The following is a 22466-nucleotide window of genomic DNA, read 5'->3' as shown; positions in this document are numbered from 1 at the left end:
ACTTTTAAAATCTGAATCTGTTTAAAAGTTTTACATTAAGATGAAAAAATATTAAAAGGTGCTTACGGACTACTGCCCAACAGCATATATAAAAATTAACTCAAAATGGATCAGAATTACGGTAAATGTAGAACTTTTGGAAGAAAACATAGATGTAAATCTTCATAACCTTAGATTAAGCAATAGTTTCCTAGATATGATACCAAATGTACAAACCACAAAAGAAAAAAATAACTTGGACACGATCAAAATTTAAAAATTTGTGTTTTGAAGAACACTATCAAGAAAGTGAAAAGATGACCCACAGAAGAGAGAAAATTTTTGCAAAGCATATGCCTGATAAGAGACTTGTATCTAGGATATATATATATATATATATATATATATATATATATATATATATATATATATATATATAAAGAATTCTTACACTTCACTAATTAAAAGAAAACATTAAAAATGGGCAAAGATTCTGAAGAGATGTTTTTTCCAAAGAAGATATGAAAATGACCAATAAACACATGAAAGATGCTCAACATCCTTAGCCATCAGTGAATTGCAAATCAAAACCACAATGAGATACCACTGCACACCCACCAAGATGGCTACAATCAAAAGAACACATAATGACAAGTGTTGACAAGGATGTGGAAAATTGCAACCCTCATACATTGATAGTAAAAGTAAAATGAAACAGTCGCTTTGAAAATAGTCTGGCAGTTTGTGAAAAGGTTAAACATAGAGTTACCATATGACCCAGTACATGACTCCTAGGTAGGTAGGTAGACAGATAGACCGACATAGGTAGATATAGATAGATATCGCCAACTGAAAACATGTTCACAAAAAAATGTGTACACAAATGTAGTAGCATTAATTGTAATAGCCAAAAAGTGGAAAGAACCCGAAAGACCATCAACTGATGAATGAAATATGTATTTCATACAGTGGAATGTTATTCAACCATAAAAAGAAATGAAATGCTGCTTCTTCTCCTGGTACTTGCTTGTGTGCTTGTTCAGTGTAGACCTGGTACCTCTTTTGTGAAATGGCAGCTAAGGAGACTCCAGAGCTTGCCATGGCTGTCATGGTCATCAAAAAGCCAAAGGAAGGAGTCAAAACTGAGAACAGCAATCAGATTTATTTGAAGGTGATGGTGCAGGATGGTTTTGTGTCGCAGTGTAAGATTAAGAGGCATACATTACTTAGTAAACGAATGAAAGCCCATTGTGAACTCCAGGATTTGTCAACAAGGCAGATCAGATTCCCAATTTGAAGGGCAGCCAATCAGTGAAACAGATACACCTGCACAGTTGGAAATGGAGGATGAAAACACTCTTGATGTGTTACTGCAGCAGACAGTAGGTGTCCACTACAGAGGGAACTTTACTCCAGAACTCTGTTCCTACAGGCTAAGAATACATTCTCAGTTAGAAAACCGCAGTTTGGTTCCACCACATCCTGACGACTGCTGCATAGTTTTCTCTATTCTTTCCTTTTCCCCTTGCCCATTCTATTATTGTACATCAAATGAAGGTGGAATTGGAAAAATACTGATTCAGTGAAAATACCCCTTTTCATTATGCTCATGCTCATTTAGCTCTTATATTTATATGCTAGTAGGTTATCTTGCTTTATCCATTTAACAAAATGAGAACATATAAATCCTTGCATACTTTGTTTGATTGGGGAATTTTAATGTTTTTCATTTATCAAAAGGACAGTTTTCTAACTTTTTTGTATGTAACTGTTACATGTAGGACAACCTTTAAGTAGGGATCTATTACTCTAAGAGAAATGAATCCTAGATAGTTTTCCTTTGAAACCAAGCATCTTGTTCTTTAAATAAACTTTTTTTAAAAATTTAAAAAAGATGTGAAGTGCATGCTACAGCATGGATGAGTTCTGAAAACATTACATTGTCAAAGAGCCAGTCACAGAAGACCAGGTAGTATATGATTTCATTTATATAAATGTTCAGAATAAGTAAATCTATACAGACAAAGTAGGTCAGTGGTTGTGTGAGCACGGCTGGGTGGGGTGAGAGGTATTGGAGAGATCGGGTGTGACTACTAATGGGTTATAGCATCTTTTAGGGGTAATGGAAGTATCTGTGAATATACTAAAAACCATTGAATTGTACTTTAAATGGTGAATTGTATGATATGCGAACTATATCTCAATGAAGTTGTTTAAAAAAGTGTTTAAGGTTTATTGAATTATATGTGGGGTAAGAAAGATACAGGTTTTTGTAACTGAAAAAAGGAAGAGAAGGGAGTCCTACTGTTTCACACAGAAAACATAAAATCTCAAATGTGTGGTTGTCTCCAGAATAGTTCAAAGTTCTGAGTAATTATTCAACTATTGTCTTTTTGCGTTGTCTATAAATATAGTTTCTGGCTTATTAAGTATCTAAAAAGTCTTTTTTAAATTTTTGTTTAAAAAATTTGTTCTTGTTTTTAAATTTGCATGCAAGCAAAGCAGTAAATTCATATATTCCTTGAAACAAGTAAGAGAACCTTCAAAATATATTTTGCATTATTCTATAATAAGGATCAGAATAATCTTCCTAGTCTTCTATACAGACATGTGACCTGAGAGTAATAAGCATTCAACTGCCCTTTAAAAGTTGCTACTTAGAGAGAACTAGACATTTGTATTAATTAATTAGTGTAAGATCTCCTTTTATTAGAAAATTGACTGCTATCATAAATGAATGCTGTTATTCCCATCACCAGCTACACCTTAACCATATTCTATTTGTTCTTTTTTGTTGTCTTAGAATGTATCTCCTCCTATCAGAGGCCACTTTCTTCTGATCCTGTCCTGATTCACCTCTTCCTTTAATTATCATTTTTCTCTCTCCTTGTCCTCAGTCTCGTTCCCACTGATGAGTTATTCCCACCTATATATTAGTTTGGTGCAAAATAATTGCTGTTTTTGCAATTTTTTAACTTTTTAAACCGCAATTACTTTTGCACCAGCCGAAATAGAAACATATACTGGTATCACCTACCTTAAAAAGAAAAACTTCTCCATGAAACATATATTATCCTGTACTATTGCTCATTTCCATATTCTGCGTCAGCACCAAACTTCTCATAAGTGTTTACACACACTGTCATCATTTCCTTACCTTAGAGTCACTCTTCTATTTACTCTTATCCAGCTGCTGCACCTCAGCACTCCACCACTGTACAAGGTTGGACAATACTTGTTAAGAGAATACCAATAATCTATAAGCTACCAAGTTTAATGGACATTTCTCTATCTTGTACTCCATTGTCCAGCTAAAACAGGTGAATACTTCCTCTTTTTTGAAAAACCTCTTTGTGTTTAACTTATATAATGTTCCTTGGCTTTACCTTGTCCTTCTAAAATTGTCTTTCTCAGGCCTCTTTTCCTCTTCACTTCTCTTAAGTGTCAGTATTCTCTGAGCTCAATCCTCCATTGTCTACTCTTCTTTCTCTATTCACTTTTCTTTCTGTCTTTCTTCCTAGAAAAGCATTCATCTCCCTATGGCTTTAAATACCACCTATATGATCATGACACCACATTTAAATCTCTTGCTAAATAGTTCTTTCCCCTCTAACTCTGTTTACCCCTTCTTAGAAATGGTTTCACTACCTACCTACATGGCTGATCAAGTCAGAATCTGAAATTCATGTTTGATTCTTCTTTCTCCCTCATTCTCTATAATCGTTCTGTTAGCAAGTCTTATCAATCCTATCTCCAAAATCTATCTTAAATCTATCCATTTACTTTTATCTCTTTGCTCCAGTAATGTACAAGGTTGGGCAATAAAGTTCGTTTAACTCATCCTAGAAGAAGTTACATACCTCATTGCTGAAGATCATTACAATCACTTTCAAAGTCCTCCCCTTGGGGAGCTATGCACCAATACCAGTGCCTAGTCCACCCTTCATAGCAATTTTGGAACTCTTTTTCTGGAATGGCCATCAGAGCTGTCATCGTATTACCCTTGGTGTCCTGGATGTCATCAGAATGTCTTCCTTTCAATATTTCCTTTAGTTTCGGGTAAAGAAAATCATTGGGGGCCAGATCAGGTGAGTAGAGAGGGTGTTCCAATACAGTGATTTGTTTACTGGCTAAAAACTCCCTACAGACAGTGCTGTGTGAGCTGGTGCTGTGTGAGCTGTGTGAGCCATGAATTATTGGCGAAAAGTTCAGGTCCTCTAACTTTTTCACGCAGCCTTTTCAGCACTTCCAAATAGTAAACATGTTTAACTGTTTGTCCAGTTGGTACAAATTGATAATGAATAATCCTCTGATATCAGAAAAAGTTAGTGACATCGTTGCAACAATTTCGCGAACTTAATTGTCAGACCTCGTGTACCTCTCTCATCTCTTGCCTGCACTATCCTCTTGGCCTCCCAACTGAGCTTTCAGTTTTCCCCATTCTAGTACCACCCAGCTTCTAGCCAATCTTCTTAAAAGAAAAAGGGATCATGATAATTCCCATTTAAAATGTTGAAATGGTTTCTCATTACATTAGCCAGCAGCTCTGCAAATATATTTTCTGGAGTCAAATCCTGGTTTCACCATTTTCTAGCTGTGGCATCTTGGGAAACTTGCTTAAATCCTCTGTGACGTAATATGTGGGTGGTAAAGTTGAAGAGGATAATTCATGTAAAATACTTATAAATATGCCTGGCACTCAGTAAATATTCACAGTTATTATTAATGTTATATGGCCTACAAAGCCCTGTGTGATTAGACTTCTGTGGGCCTAAGGTCTCAGACTAAACACTTGAGAATGCCTTTCTTAATGACTTTCTTCTAAGTGGGGTTCTCCTTCACTTTTTCTCTATCCCAGCAACTCATCTCTATTATCTTTTTCTTTTGTTTGTTGCCTGTCCTCTCCCCTAGATGGTAAGCTCCATAGAGAGAGACTGTGTTTAGCTTGTCACTATTTTAACTCTAGGACCTAGCACAGTTCTGACCACGTAGCAGGAATTTATTATATATTTGTTGATAAAATAAATAATGGCTCTCACACTTTTAGCAAGACCTTTGGACATTTACTTTTTGGTCAGCTTTTCATTCTCATTCAGTTTGACTTTGAATAAAATATAACATTTATTTATAATGCTGTAATGTGTTTTGCATGTCATGATGGAGAATCTTATCTTCTCCCTTAAAATTTCTTACATAAAGACTAAATTGGGGAAGAACAAGAAAGGTTGCTAATGAAATTGCTTTGGTTTGTAAGATAAGCTTTCTCACATTTTCATCTTGCACTTTCAGTGTGTAGAATAGCTTCTGACTCTCATAAAAGGAAATTTTGTAAGCATGATACTGTGCAGTATCAACATAGTTTATACTGCTTGTTCCTTTTGGATCCCACCCAAAGGATATTTGTTATTGAAGTACCTGAAAGGCCTTAAAATAGTCTTACAGAGTGAACACTCAGGATAGCATTATAGACACATATTTCAATTAGAGTTAAATTATAGGTCAAAAGATAAAAAACATTACTATTAGAGTATTATTTTAAATACTTTTGTAGTTTCTAATACTTTTCTTGTCAACATACAAATAAATAGAAAAAGGATATCTAATAAAAAGTGGAGGTTTTTCTTCCAGGTTACACTCACATCAAATAGTTGCTCACAATTTTCTTTTGCTTCTAAAATACAAAACTTCTTGAAAGAGATAGTCTAATATATTAATCTTTAAATGGAAATCATATATATTTTTCCCCTTGGTACTTTAAATATAATAATGTTTTTACGGCTCAGTACAGTGTTTTGGTTAGATCCATTTCATAAAAATATTTTCTTTAGAACAAAAAATATTTTCAACAAAAGAAAGGGAATTTTTTAGTGTATACCTTACTATTATTGGATTAGTCATCTTAGACTTTAGTTTTGGCTCATTCGTTACATAATCTTGGTTATGTAAGCAAACTTTTATTAATGCTGTAATTTTTCTATGAGATAAAATGAAGAAGTTGGAAACTTACAGTCTTTTGAAGTCTTTGAAAGTGTTGATAACAGAAATCAGATTTTCAGTTCAAATTATTTATGTGTTGGTTTGATTAAGGAAATAAAAAATTAATTTTTCCTAATAGCTTCTGCGTCTTTAACGCATATGAATGACTTGTCTTTGATTAAATGATATTAAAATACGATCTTTTTGAGGTTTCCTAGTGGTGTTTTGGACAATTGACAGTTGACAATAAATAAGCCTAATCATGCTGAATAAGGGGGATTTAATAATTTAATCAAGAAATTCAGAATCTTAAATTTCTGTTCTTATTTTATATACATAATATATATATATTATATATACCATATGTGATGGTAGGTAAAAGAGTGTAATATCTCATTTTTATGCTTTTGTGCATAAACAGTCTAAAAATTTGGCTGTATCAGGGAAATGAAATTTGGAGTAAAGACAAGTATAAATATTCTATTTTTGTTGTTAATAAATAGCTTTTATTTTATAATTAAAAAAACACTGTTAAGCCTTTTTAAGGATGAAAATTGAGAGACAAGATAGTAGCATGCATCTGCCAAAGAGATACTGATTTTAGAGAGGACTTTTTTCCTTCTAGTTTGTTGAAAAGTGGGAGTGGAGGATAGTTATTGAGACTTTGAAGAAATTTAATTCTTAAATTCTTGGTATCATATTTTTCCTAGAAAATTGGACTGTTTGTTTCTACTCCAACTTCTGAGGTTCCAGGAAATTCTATTTAGAAGTCTAGGTAACTGAGCAATATGCTCAAGCACTTACAATGAATTCAGGGAATTCAGGTGATTTTTTTTAAACCTCTCCACCCATACTTTGGCCTGTAAGAAAAAAAAAAAGTGTTTTGTAGGAATAGCTTACTTCTGTTTAAAACCAGTGTTACTTGTAACCAGTGTTATTGCAGTAGTTGACACTTGATGTTTGATGTATAGAGTTATAAATAAAATGTTCATTTTAATGAAATCCAATTTTAACAGGCTAAAAATGAAGCTGCTTAAGGGATTGAATTAGAAACTAAGCCTGAAGGGCTGAGGTTAAAAAGGGACAATGATGCTTTGTGATGACAGTATTAGTTAATGTCTTCTGTGGTACTATATGCCCAAGTGGATAGTTCATAAATATAATTTGAAATGAAAGTGGTACTGGAAATAAAAAAATAAAATATGATCTTTTTCAGATCACTTCAGTACTTTTTAAAATCCTGAATTAAGTTATTTTAAAAATGTTATCTCAAACTTAAAAATGTATTTTCTGAAAATGTTTTTTTCTTACCGGAACTAATAATGAAAAAGTTCAGTATACAATGGAGAATCTTGATAACTAGCCCTTCCTCTTCCATTTGTCCTCCTTTTCCCTGTATTGCAGTAAAAACTGTTATATTAAGTCAAGTCTGTACAATATTATGCTTCAGGTATGGTTTTATTTGAGTGGAATTATTGATTTCATATGTGCAAGCATTTCACTTGCATTGGTTAACTTAAAAAATCATTAGTAAAACTAAAGCCAAATTCATTAAAACAATATTATATACACCTACAAAAGACCCTTGGACTTAAAAAAAAATCTTTAAAACCACTTAGATTGTGTTTATTTTTGGTATTCTTCAACAGCCCCTCATACAACGTTGACGTTAGGAAGCAAGCAAGAATAGTTTTGATCTGACTCTTAGAATGTACTTTTAAACATGGTGGGCTCAAGATGGGGAAATAAAAAAAAAAAGTAGACCTTTTGTTACATAAGGAAATACTAGGAATAATGAGTGATTCCCAATATCAAAATACAGCATTGTTTCTAAAGCATATGTTCATAGACTTTGGTGATCTAGAACCACTGGAATCATAGTTCTTCCAGGAGTCAATAAAATATTCTGTCAACAGCCAATTTAGCCATTGGGGTGGGGCAAAATCTCAGGTATATAAATTTGTCTAAATGTCTTTACATTTTTGTGGAACACCTCAAATTGAATGTTAGAAATTACTTCCATTTGTTTTACTAATCTTTGCTAAGCTGAAAGTTCTAGTTTCCTTTTATATGAATCAATAATAGCAGTTCCCATATTTCCAAGGAAACAACAAACACCTATTCCAAGTTAGTCTTTTTACCATGCTTTTTTGCAGCCTTACATCTGTCAGAGGGTAAATAGTTGTGTCTTATTTTCCTTTGTACTTTTCATTCATTTTAAAATTCCTTATGAACCAACACAGAACTTAAATTCTCTTTAAATATTTTTGTTTTACAAGAAGTAGCATGGTATAATAGAAAATATTTGGAACTTAAAATAAGAAGAATTGGATTTCTTCCTTGAACAGTTTATCAACATGAGCTTGGGACAATTGTTTTAACCTAACTCTTACTTTTCTTGATGATGAATCTGAAACTAGTGACAATTTCTTCTGCATTTACTTCATGGGCTTTTTTGCAAGTATCAAATGATATGTTTGTAAAAGTATTTGGTAGACCATGAAGTATTCAAAATTGATGGTGGGATTAAGACCATATGAAAATATTTTTCAGCCTTTAAAAACTCAAAAATACAGGAAAACAAGACTAATTTTATTTACTTAGTGGAGTGTTAGTGGGGTGTTATAGCTTAATAGTAGCTGTCTATGTGTAATATAGATATAACAATTTAATGATCCCTGGTTACCAAACATAAACTAGTTTTTGCATAGTAGTGTTTTTTTTTTTAAGTAAATTCAATGACCTTACATTCTTTTGTGGAAAAATACCTTAGGACCATTTATGATACATTTTCTAAATATTTGTTAATAAATATTTTAAAAGAAGTATTTTTTTAAACTAACATTAGCTAAAACAGAAGGCTTTATAAGAATTAGCAAAAGTATTCGTATTCTTACTTTGTCAAAGAGATAATGAATACTGTACTTTATTTTTCATGTACAGCCATGTTGGTAACTTACCTGCTCTATTAGTATTTCAGTGTTAAAGGTTAGCATAAATTAATAGTAATTTACTCCTTCCTGTTTCTTAATTTAGGTAATAACCCTTAGAATTGCAGAAAAATAGAATGCATGTTTGTGTTTGTTCTAGTATACAACAATATCTACATCGTTGTGAAAATAGATCAGTATAAATGACCGTGAATTGGCTACCTTTCAGGAGACATTTATATCACTTTACTGTTAGGGAAAAATGCTAGGCAGTCTAGGCTTATTCAAAGAGTCAGTTCAGGGATTCTTTATAAGAGAATTGGGAATACTTAGAATGATTTTCTTTCTTACGGTGACAGTTCCTTTTCTTCGAAATGTCTACAAAATTTGGATGATCCAAATATGTTTTTATTTTGACAAAATGTAGCTCTTTCTACTTTAGTTTGGGCTCTAAGAGATTTCTCTAGATGAAACTTCAGTCTGTTTTTAATATTTATCTATTCACCCATTTCATTTTTTAGGAGATTTTATGAAGATGGAGCAATTGTCTTGGGTGAGGAAGCAAATATGCTTGCTGGCATGCTACTTGGGCTCAATGCTATTGATTTCAGGTACTTAATCTAACTACATGTATTCAAGTTTTAAATTATTCTACCTTATAATGGTTCCCACTCAGGATTTTTTTCTTTCAGTTTTGTAAGAAAAGCACACAGTTGGATATTGATATTTGATTCATGCTGTTTCCTTTCAAATGACGTCAATTTTCTAAATGGGTTTGCTCTCAGAAAAGAGACTGTCTGAAACTTAAGGAATTAACTGACAGGCTTGCTCTCTAGTTTGGGTAAAAAGAAAGCTTAGATTACATTCCCCCAAGCAGAAAAATCACGTACTCCGGTAGCACTGAAGAAAGGTTTGGGATCTTATCTCTTAGTATTTTTCAGCTATTGCTTTAAAATGAAAATAAACTAAAAGATTCAAAGCCAGAAAGATTTTCATTATCCCTTGTGTTAAGATAAAGAAGATCATGACAGGATAACTTGGGTATCTTATGTTTCTTGTGTCATGTATCTAGAATATAAAAATGATTGTTAATATATGCTTTTATTGTCAACAAGGTGAATTGATTCCAGACTAAGATTACAAGTACTAAAAAGGGATATTGTAAGTTCTTTTAGATTTATGAAATCATGTTTTTGTATTTCTTTAATTGATACAAGATTTTATATTATACTAAAAGTAAAAGATTTGTCTGTAACAACTCAAGCATAAGAATGGAGGAAATGTATTTTTATTAAAAAACATCACTTAAAAATCTAAGAATATTAATAAAATAAGTGTAAACTTAAATGAAAATCTACTTTTAGGTCTTGAACTGAAAAATAATGCTGCCCATTTACACTGAGGTTACCTTTTACTAATAAGTAACTTCCTTTTCAAAATATTGATCATTTTATAATTTTCTTTATTAATACTTAATAAACTAGTATTAGATAAACTAGCTTGTTTAGTATGAACATAATAGGTTGTCTTTATGATCCCTCTAAGGGTGTTAACTTTTTACATGGCATGCTGCTATTTCTGTCGAAATCCTTTACAATTTTGCTTTTTGGTAAAAACAAAACAAAACAAAACAAAACAAAACACCTAGGATAAGAATGTGAACTATTGGCTTATAGTAACACATTGATACTGTATGATCAACTGAAAGCAAATATCTTAAAGGTACATTAGTAATATTTCTGTAAATGAAGGAAAACCCATATAAAATATTACCACTTTGATTCTCTTCTTATTCAAGTCTCGAAAAAAACATATCCTTGATTTTAATATATTAGAACAAGTATTTCAACAGGCAAACTTCTCAAGGAAACCAGAAGATAGGAGCTCATGGATGATTTTTTTCATCTTTTGAAACATTAACCTAGATCTCTTGAATATTTCTTTGTTTATCTTCCTAGAAGATATACTTTTTCCTTTGAAGAATAGTAATATTAAAACTAAACATCTTTGGAAAAAATCTAGTTGGATATACCATTGTACAAAACAAAGATTACTGGATTGGGGAGCCAGGAGATCTAGTTTTTTTTACTGGCTTTACGAGACTTGCAGTATGAGTTTGGGCAAGTCACTTAACCTTTCCCTTGTTTCTGTGGCCTCAAAAAGCATTGACTGGACAGAAGATTTTTAGCATTCTTTTTTGGTCTAAGATCCAAGTCCTTTCACCTATTCAGATACTTTGGAAAAACCTCATTTTCTAATTATTCAGATTTTTTTGTAAGTATTCAGTGTCACATGAGAATTTGTATGTAAATTTGAACAACAAATCTTCATTTGAAAATTCTCTAGTGACGTCTTAAAAAGTTTAATAGTATGAAATAAATAATGTTTGGAAAGATTTCTCAGTAATTTTTACATTTGCATGATATATTTATATAACACTAGCTTAACTTGTACAATCCTTTGTCGTTGGTACTGAAGGTAGAATATCTTTACTAAGGTGCTTATTTGTAAGAAGTAACATTTAAATTACAATTAAAAAATTCACTTGCAATTTGATGAAACCAATGTCTCTAACAAGAGATTGTTTGTAACACTCAATTTTGATTTAAAATTTTATGTGAAATATTTATTGTCTTGTCTTAGCTTCTGCCTAAAGGGAGAGGGATTGGATGGCAACTTTCCTGCTGTTATAGACTATACCCCGTATTTGAAATTTACCCAAAGGTATTTGGCATTTTGAAATATGTTACTGAAATCTTAATTTATTATTAAATGTCTTTTACATTTATTTCATATCAGAAATCATTCAAAAAGATAAACTCCAGTTGCATTTTTAGTATTTATGTAAATATATACGTTTTACATAATTGTAATCCCGGCATCAATATAGTTTTTAAAAAATAGCATGTATTCCTATTGCTATAGTCAATATGTAATAATTTTAATAGCTCTATGGTAGTCCATTGAGATTTCAAAACTAAAATTCATTATTTAGACCATTTTTCATTTGATCTCCATTGAAAAAGAACACAGCCCTGGCCCCATGGTAATCACCATCTAGTGTGAGAAGTCACTATTATTTCAGAGCAAGGAGTGTGAAGATATTTTGGATGATGAGGGGGAAGTAGAAATAAAGTATTGTATTACCAAGATTAATGGCTTAAATAAATGGATCCCTTAGGAAAGGAGATAATTCTAGAATGTTTGATCTAGAAAAGAAATACAGGAAGAAGATGTTTTGAACAGGCATAAAATTATACTGTTTGAAATTGTTGGTTTATAGGACATTTTGTAACACTAATGAATAGTTCAAAATACTACTACTAGTAAAATAATAGTAATATTTACTGTAAGCTTATTATATCAGGCATTGTTCTAAGTACTTCTGTAAAGTACTAATCTTCAAAAGCCATTGAGATACTTGCTACTATCCATATTTTAAAATGAGAAAACGAACACAGAGAGGTCAAATAACTTGTCCATAGTCACACAGCTAGTTTGCACAAAGGGGGCAACAAGTCTGAAATTAAAGAGCAAGATGACAGATGGAAAAGGAGTTCGGTCATCAACATGTAGATGGAAAGGCTACTTTTAGTGATTTAGGAAATGACTTAAATGAAAATATAAAGATAAATGTGAGTACTACTTTTCCTCTCTTACTTACATAAGAGGCTGTGGTAATTATTACAAAGCTTTTAAATGATGTAGTAATGGAACCTACTCAACTGGTGCCCTCAGATTGAATTTAATGGTATATGCTCTGTGTCCTTAACTGTTTAACCACTTTTTGTCTGAATATTTATGCATTTTCCTTTCTTTTATGCACTTATCCAAACATGTATGTATACCTACCTCTCCTTTATATATTGAGGGATTCATACTATCCTGTTGTATAAAGGATACTAAAATGAGAAGAGAAATATCAATATAACCCAGTGATAAAGCAGTTAGTATTACTGACCATGGAGTGTTTCTTTTTAGAAAGGTTTAAACTATCCTAATTGTCATAAACCAATATATAAAAATTGAATTGCTTCCACTGTTATATGCCTGTATTAGACACATTTTTTAAAACTTAAAATTATGTTCCTAATTTTAAGAAACCCTAAAAATCTGTTCCTCCCCAAATTACTGCTTTTAATTTTTTTGGAAAATAAGACATATTCATTGTAGAAAAATTAGAAAATACAGGAAGCTAGAGTCTTTATAATATCGTTATTATAATTATATATTTAGTACTAAATATTTTAGAGTTTGCTCACCAGTAGCTTACAAATGCAATAGTATTTCATATAAATCAAAGTGGAACATATTATTAACTTTATTTCTTTTTAAAAATTTAATCTCCCAGTTCTGATAGTATCAGCAGTGATGAGGAAGAGCTGAGGACGTTGGGAAGCAGTGGTAGTGAAAGCAGCACTCCAGAGAATGTCGGGCCTCCTTTCATTATGGATGAGAATAGTTGGTTCAACAAGTGTAAAAGAGTTAAACAAAAATATCAGCTAACACTGGAACAGAAGGTATTTATCCGTCTTCAAAAGTCATTTAATTTGGTTCTAGTTATTACCTTTAGACTGTCACTACTGAAAGATCTTTCAGCTGAATGAAAGTATTCACCCTTTGCTACTTCCTTTCTGTTCCTGAATTGTCCTCTTGTTAATTAAAAACCAGACAATATTTTAGGAAAGGCTTTTGTTAAACTTTTTCTAATTTTGTATGTTAATATTCTTCTGTATACAGTTTCATTTATATGTTTGAGATTTTAGTTCCTGTGATTAATTTCATAAAAGATTATTTGGTTTGTGAAAAGTGCCGTGATTGCCTAAAGCAAATTCCATGTATGTCTTGTTTGTTTGTTTTTAATCAGTTATTTTAACAGCTCTCAGATGTTAAGCACTGCAGTAGACAAAGTAGAAAGGAAAATAAACTCCCTTGAGGAGCTATTGCCTTTTCGTTTTTACTGTATTGTCTATTTTCTCTTCTACCTTTCCTTGCAAAGTAATCATTATTCATAGATGATCTGTATGGGAAAGTTTGGTGGAATTTGTGATAGAAATATTAAAACAATAAAAAATACACTAAGGAAAAAGCTTACAAAGTAAATTTACAAATATGAATAGATTTCCTGTAGACAGCTACTGGTTAGAAAATATAAAGAAGGAGATCCCATACATACTAGCTATAAAAGTGAGCATAATCTATATGAAGAAAACTTTAATATCCTATTAAAGAAGACTTCTCATACCAGCAAGAGGTCAGACTAGGATAATCTGAAAGCCTTTACATTGTAAAAAACTGAAAATGCTGAGTAGAATACAGTTTTAAAAGAGCTTCATGCAGAGCTGCTCTCTCAAAGATTAGGAGCTCACTGAGGACCAGCAACACAGAAAGACAGAAACAGAAGAGGAATAAGTCATGAGTTAAAGCCACTGCAGCCCCTTGGAGTGGGGGTGAGGAGCCATTCCCTTAACCTAGGTACTTGTGTTTCAATACCAACAGGGAACAGCAAATCTAGGCCCACTATCATTCAAGATGGAAACTGAACCTAGAAGGCAGGAATGAGATGCAAACTGGCAGAGTAAGCACAGAAATTGGTAAATAAACCTTGACTACATGAAACAATAACAATTATATAATGGTCAAAATGGGGTGGCATTGGTGTGCTGAAATACATTGAACAACTGGCTTTCTCAGAAGAAATATAAGAGCCTAATTTGTAGCATATGCTGATTCTCTGAGGTAAATACTCCCATTGTGGCCAACTTAAACTACCAGTATCGTGTCACTGAATGCAGACTTGGGAAGAGATGCACAGTAGCACACCATTATATAGTGTTTCTACCAGACAGCTACAATAGCTGTAAATGGCGTTAAGAAGAGAGATAATATTAGTAAAATATGGTAAAATACATGGTGATGAGTTTTGAGTAGTTATTTCCTTGTTTTAATATAATTAATTATATCTATACAATTTTTAATAATAGTGTGTTTAACAACTGTATTACAAAATTTCTGAAATTTAACAATCAGCTCTCAAGACCTGAACAAGCTGACTGTAGTCCTGGGAAGAAGAGTGAACTAAAGCTTTAACTAACAGTATTAAGAAAGGTAAATGACGATGATTAATCCTAACGTCATTTGCAGTCTTTGTATTATAGTGAAAGAGTATAGGCACATTTTTTAATGTGCATACCTATTTCCAAAGTTGCAATTAAAAGTAGAATATTTAACTTCCAAACTAATAGTGAGAAGAGAAATAAGGAAAATTTGATTACCACAATAGAAAGTAACAAGTGAAAAAAAGAAAAGATGGTATAAAGAGAACACCAAATAGGGTGGACCTAGAGGGTATTATGCTAAGTGAAATAAGTCAGACAGAGAAAGATAAATACTGTATGATCTCACTTATATGTGGAATTTAAAAATCAAAATAAACAAACAAACAAATCAGAAACAGACTGATAGATACAGAGAACAAACTGATGGTTGCTAGATTGGAGGGGGGTGGAGGGACTGGGTGAAAAGGGTGAAGGAATGAAGAAGTACAAATTGGCAGTTACAAAATAGTCATGGGGATGTAAAGTACAGCATAGGGATATAGTCAATTATATTGTAATGACTATGTATGGTGTCAGATAAGTACTAGACTTAAGGGGGGATCACTTCGTAAATTATATAAATGTCTAACCACTATGCTATACACCTGAAACTAATATAATATTGAATGTCAACTGTAATTGAAAAAATTTTTTTAAAAGAACACCAAATAAAGTGGTAGAAATAAATTTCAATATAACCAAAAGAATCAACATCACATGAAAATAAATGGTGTAAACTTGCCAGTTAAGGCAAGCTCTTAAATTTACTTTTTAAAAATCATGAATTTTAATTACATGTTGTCTGTTAGAGACGTATATAAAATATAATGACACGAACAGTTGAAACTAGGAGGATAAAGATACAGTAAGGAAACATTAACCAAACAAATTCTATATTAATATTATTCAACATACTTGTAGACATTAAGGCAAAAACATTAAGCCTAAAGAAAAATATTGTCTTTTAAAAAAACAGATCATGAGGAATGTATATCAGTGCTGAACTTAAGAACATTTAAAAATGTAGCTGTGAAAAATGTGAAGAAGAAATTAAAAGAATATCCAGGAGAAATTGTTAAATACATAATTATAGTAGAAAATTTTAACATATTTCAAAATAATTTACAGATAAAAAATTAGTAAGGATGTAGTGAAGTTGAACAACACAATTACTAAGCTTGATCTAAAATATGTTAAATGCTAACAGAATATACATTCTTTTCACACACACAAAGGACAGTATCTAGTTTTTATGGAGCATACTAGGTCACAAAACAAAGGCTATATAACAGGAGACGAAGAAGGACCCAGTAATCCCACTTCTGGGTATTAATCTGAAGAAACCCAAAATGCTACTTGGTGTGCATCCATATGTTTATGCAGTGTTAATTACAATAGCCAAGATATGGAAGCAACCTGGGTGTCCATCAAGGGATGATTGGATAAAAAAGAAGTGGTACATATATACAATAGAATATTATTCATCCATAAAAAAGAATGAAATCTTGCCATGTGCAACAATATTGATGGACCTTGAGGGTATCGTGCTGAGTGGAGTAAGTCAGACAGAGAAAGACAATGCCATGTGACTTTACTTAGACAATAGGATAAGTGAACAAATAAAACAGAAGCAAACTCATAGATACAGGGCATATTTTGATGGTTGCCAGATGGGATGAGGATTAAGGGGATGGGTGAAAAAGTGGGGAAGAGATTAAGAAGTACAAATTGGTAGTTACAAAATAGTCATGGGGATGTGGGGTATAGGATGGGGAATATAGTAAATGATATTGTAATGGCCATGTATGGTATCAGATAAATACCATGTTTCCCCGAAAATAAAACCTAACTGGACCATCAGCTCTAATGTATCTTTTGGAGCAAAAATTAGTATAAGACCCGGTCTTATATAATATAAGACCTGGTATAATATTATATACTAATAATATAATGTAATATAATACTGGATCTTATATTAATTTTTGCTCCAAAAGACCCGTTAGAGCTGATGGTCTGGCTAGGTCTTATTTTTGGGGAAACATGGTACTAGATTTATCAGGATAATCACTTTGTAAGTTATATAAATGTCTAATCACTATGTTGTACACCTGAAACTGATAAAATATTGTACAAGGTGTGATCAAAAGATACAGTGAATGTTTAATCAAAATTATTACAGTAAAAGACTATTGCCATTAATTCCCCTCAAAATACTCCCCCTCTCTTTGAACACACTTATCCCATCATTCTTGCCACTTTCTGAAGCAGTTCTGGAAGTCCTCTTTTGTGAGTATCATTAGTTGCGCTGTCATGGCTGCCTTGATGTCCTGAATCATTTTGACTTTGGGGAAGAGCCAGAAGTCGCACGGTGCCACATCCATTGAATAAGGTGCATGGGGATACACCATAATGTGTTTTTCTTTGTTTTTTTTTATATTGGGGAACAGTGTGTTTTTCCAGGACCCATCAGCTCCAAGTCAAGTCGTTTTTTTCAATCTAGTTTTGGAGGGTGCAGCTCACTGGCCCACGTGGGAATCGAACCGGCGATCTAAGTGTTATGAGCACTGCGCTCTAACCAACTGAGCCAACCGGCAGCCTCCCGTAATGTTTTTGTTTGACAGAAATTGCCATATACCGGAAGCAATGTGTGACATGGAGCATTGTCATGATGGAGGATGAAGTAAAGACACTCACGAAAGAGGACTTCTAGAACTGCTTCAGAGAGTAGCAAGAACAATGGGATAAGTGTGTTGGAAGCAAAAGGGAGTATTATGAAGGGGATTAATGGCAATGTGTCTTTTACTGTAATAGTTTTTTTCGTGTCAACTGTAATTGAAAAAAATATATTTTAAAAAGAAAACAAACTATAACTAGACTCACTGTAGATGAAAAAGCAGTTTTCAAAAGAAGATATACAAAACCTAGCTAAACTAAACAATTGTTTAAGATAACATGCATTTGTGGTAAAGCTAGAAAGAAGGAGGGATGATAAACACAAATCTCAGAGTATTGTTATCTTTGTGGAGGAGGCAGAAGGATACAACCAAGGAAGGGCATTATAGGGGCTTGAAAGTATTGGTAATTAATTTAGGTGGTGAGCATATGTGTATATAAGTATTGTTTAATTACTAATGTTTATAAGTATTCATATATATTTTATATTAAGCTGTGTATGCATATATAAAATACTTCAGTTGTAAAAATTTTATTTTTAATTTTTGAGATTTTATTATGGAAAAAACAAGTATTTGAGAATTGTTAGGAAAAATCCGAAAAAGAAACTAAATGTCTGGAGAATAGTACTAGCTTCTATTAACATGTATCATAAAGCTAAAATAGTTAAAACAGTTTGTTACTGACATATGAATTGTATAACATAAAATAGATGAATACTTTAAGAGAGAAAGATTCCAATATCCTGAGAGGAATTTGAAAGCACATTGCAATGCAAAAGTAGGATGCCATGAGAAGGGAACAATCAAAAACATGTAGAGCTTTTGGAAATTAAAAATAAGTTTTCCTGAATTCAAAAATTCAGTATAAGGGTTTAGGGGATAAATTTAATGAAATCTCCCAGAAAGCAGAGCAAGAGGAAAAATAAACTAAATGAGTAAAAAGATAAAACAAAGGACCAGTTCAAGAGATCTCATATGTAGTCGATGTTTGCTAATAATAATAGCTAGGAATTATACATTGCATACAGGGTACCAGGTAGTATTCTAAGCAGTTTACCTGTATTGATTTATTTATTCTTCCCACCTAGGCACACTTACTGTTCTCACTTTATTAAAAGATGAAACTACCACACAGAGAGATTAAGTAACTTACCCAAGGACACATAGCTGATAACTAGGAGAACTGGAATGTGACACTAGGCAATCCCTAAACCTGCAGGCATAACCAAAACTATAGTGCTTCCTACTAATTTGCTAACACTAAAATGTTAATATCTGCTTTTGAAAAAATAATCACATGGAGGCAGCTTTTCAGTTGGTCATTCTGTAATTAGGTTTGTATTTTGAAACTAGGAAGCACATAAAGTATTTTATCACTGTTGCAGAGTTTAGAAATTATAAGTTTTACCTTAAATTACAAACATGTTATCTTGAACTTGAGAGAAGAGCTATAAATAATGAAGAACATGTGCGGAATTTTTGTATTCAATTAAAACAATTTTTTTTTACTGTTTCATCAGTAATACTTTGACTCGTTTTAGTACAATATAGGTAAGAATAACATTTAAGCCACTCAGCATTTATCTTCAAGATATATATATCTGAAATTTGTAGTTGCTATATCTTGGTGATCTTTATTTCCAGGGTTATCTTGAAGAACTCTTACGACTTCGAGAGAACCAGCTGTCTGAATCTGTCTCCCAGAATAAAATACTGCTACAAAGGATTGAAGACTCTGATCTAGCCCATAAATTGGAAAAGGAACAATTAGAATATATCATTGTGGAGCTTCAAGATCAGTTGTAAGTGAGATTCTTTTGGAAAAATTCTGGCAGTATGTGAATATAAGAAAGTGTCATGTTTTGGCATAGGATTCAAATTCCAAGAAATCTGATTGCTTGCTACTAAGTTCTTTTTCACTTACTATTTTTTAAAAGATTAGTTTTGTTTTCATTATTATAAAAGTAATCCATGCTCATTGTAGAAACATCACAAAATATAGGAAGAAAATAAGAACCACTTTCAGTTGTGCTAGCCGGAGTTAACTGCTATAACTTGGTGTATATTCTTTCAAATGCATATGCATAATTTAAAAAGTATTTACAGTAGTACCTCAGTTTTTGAACGTCTCCGTTAATGAACATTTCGGTTTACGAACGCCGTAAACCCAGAAGTAAATACCTCGGTTTTCGAACATGCCTCAGAAGTCGAACATGTCACGCAGCTTCTGCTGAGTGCAAGATCCTGACGGCTGTTTTCGAACGTTTCAGAACTCGAACGGTCTTCTGGAATGGATAACGTTTGAAAACCGAGGTACCACTGTAGTTAAGTTAGTTATTAATTGACTGACTAATTGATTGCAAAAAGATGGTATATAAGACCAGTACTGCTCAAAGTGCAGTGCCGGTGCTTAAACTGTTAACCAGGTTGCGCCAGAATATCACTAAGCACAGTTTAGCACTAAGCTAATAACCTTTTTCCATAGCAAGCTTTGGATGAAGAAAGCTGTGTGTTGATTTACATTCTGGTTTAGACGCCTTAACTTGTCATTATTCAAAGTACTTGCACTACTTATACCATTTTGTCAAACTTGATTTTATTAATTGTTTATGGTGAAAATCTTTTCAAATTAATATTTATTTAATCTTAAAGGGTGGCTTTTAATTTTTTAAAGCAATTTCAACTTTCAGAAAAGTTGCAAGGATGACACAGATTAATTTCTATATGCTCTTTCCTAGATTCACCAATTTTCAACATTTTGCCACATTTGTCATAATTCTCTCCCTCTCCCTGTATGTATAATACATACATATTATTTCTTGAACCCACTGTGAGTTTGCATATATCATACCTCTTTACCATTTAATACTTCACTGTGTCTTTACTAAGAACAAAGACATTTTCTTGTATAACTATAATTCAGCTTTCAATTTAAGAAATGTAAATCAATACTATACTTCCATCTTATCTGTGACTCATATTTCACTTTCATCAGTTGTCCAGATAACGTCTCTTATTGCAACTTTTGTTTTTCTGGTAAGGATACAATCCAGGATCATGTTGTGCATTTGGTTGTCAGTCTCTTGTCTTTTTAAACTTAGAATAGTTTTTCAATGTTTGTTTCACATGAAGTTGATGTTTTCAAAGAATACAGGTTAGTAATTTTATAGAATGTCCTTCAGTTTTAATTTGTTTGCTTTTCCTTGTGATTATAATGAGTCTTATCTATTTGTGGCTGGAAAACAGCATAAGTGATGTGTCCTCAGATTATCACATCCAGAGGTCTGTGAAGCCTCTTGGCCTTTTAGTAGTGATATTAATTTTAATCATTTTGTTAAGGTATTTTTCTCTTCTGTATAGTTACCATTGTTCCTTTTGTAATTAACATGTAATTTGCGAGGAGATTAAGTATAAAAGATGATTTTTTTAAGTAACAAAGTTTTAAGGAACATAAAAATGTAATGTTTTGTGGGAGTTTGTGTCTTGATGGAAGGAATTATTATTCATATATTGTTTCCTATATGTTTTCTAGTATTTTAAAAAGAGTTTGTCCTATGGGGTATCACTCGAGGGGCAGATGAACAGTTTCCGTAGCCCACCTGTTTCTGTAAGCAGGGTGAGAAATATCAAGAGCCAAACAGTAGAGATTTCTGGTTATTTCTTTGTAGTTAAAAGATTCAGAAGATAATTTTAATTGTTTTAAATTGATTGGAGTGTTATTGGTTAATAACATTATATAAGTTTCAAGTGTACATTTCTATGATACATCATCTGTATATTGCTTTGTGTGTTCACCACCCAAATCTGTTCTCCCTCTGTTACCATATATTTGACCCCCCTTTGCTTTCTTATCTTCTCCCTATCCTGCTTCCCCTTTGGTAACCTTCATACTGTTGTCTGTGTCTGTGAGTTTGTTTTCGTTGCTCGTTTGTTGCTTTCTGTTTATATCCCCCATATGAGTGAAATCATATAGTTCTTGTCAGCATGATACTCTCAAAATCCATTCTTGTTGTCACAGATGGCAGTATTTCATCTTTTCTAATGGTTGTATATGTACCACATCTTTATCCAATCATCTATCGAAAGACACTTTGGTAGTTTCCATGTATTGACCACCATGAATAATGGTGCAGTGAACATGTATCTTTACAGATACATGTTTTCAGATTTTTTGGATAGATACCCAGAAGAGAGATTGCTGGGTGATACGTGTGGTAATTCTATTCTTAACTCGTTGCGTACGGCGGGGTTTAAATCCCTCGTGAAGATTCTTGTGATCCGTACACAACGTGTTAATTTTTTTGAGGAACCTCCATACTGTTTTCCATAGTTGCTGTATCAATTTACATTCCCACCAGCAGTGCATGAGGGTTTCTTTTTCTCCACATCCTCTCCAACACGTTATTTCTTGTCTTATTAATAGTAGCCATTCTAACAGGTGTAAGATGGTATCTCCTTGTGGTTTTGATTTGCAATTCCCTTATATATAGTTAGAGAAGTTGAGCATCTTTTCATATATCTGTTGGCCATTTGTATGTCAAGAAAATAGTATTTCTTTTGCAAATAATTTTGGTAGTCTGAATTGTTTGAAATTAAAAATAATTGTGAAATCAGTTTTATTTAATAGATATTTTCATTTAAAGAATTAAAGTTGAATGTATCACATTGATTTTATCTTCGATTAAATTTAAAGGAACAAAGACTCAAACTTTTTAGTTTGTGAAAAGAATCTGCAAGTTACAGTTTTATCATACTTCTATGATAGAAAAATATCATTGATCCTCTTGATTTTGCAAAGAAACCTTACA

At 32.4% G+C, this 22466-nt stretch overlaps 1 protein-coding gene and 1 pseudogene across 6 annotated transcripts in view; both read left to right on the top strand.

Moving 5' to 3' along the window:
- The window catches only part of RUNDC3B (RUN domain containing 3B), a 124779-nt gene that overhangs the window by 66686 nt on the left and 35627 nt on the right, over positions 1-22466 (top strand). For 5 of the 6 annotated variants that reach the window (XM_074340689.2, XM_074340687.2, XM_074340690.2 and 2 more), the window contains 4 exons: positions 9407-9496; positions 11529-11609; positions 13237-13405; positions 19303-19460. In XM_074340689.2, coding sequence (XP_074196790.2) covers positions 9407-9496; positions 11529-11609; positions 13237-13405; positions 19303-19460 — 498 coding nt within the window. The remainder of the gene's footprint in view (positions 1-9406; positions 9497-11528; positions 11610-13236; positions 13406-19302; positions 19461-22466) is intronic. The other variant, XM_088797778.1, reaches the window with a different exon arrangement.
- LOC148758355 (small ubiquitin-related modifier 2 pseudogene) lies at positions 821-1565 on the top strand (annotated as a pseudogene).

The sequence above is a fragment of the Rhinolophus sinicus genome, chromosome 4 (assembly GCF_057876585.1).
Source record: "Rhinolophus sinicus isolate RSI-liver-muscle chromosome 4, RSI-T2T, whole genome shotgun sequence".
Taxonomy (NCBI): Eukaryota; Metazoa; Chordata; class Mammalia; order Chiroptera; family Rhinolophidae; genus Rhinolophus; species Rhinolophus sinicus.
This window is presented reverse-complemented; position numbering and strand designations above follow the sequence as displayed.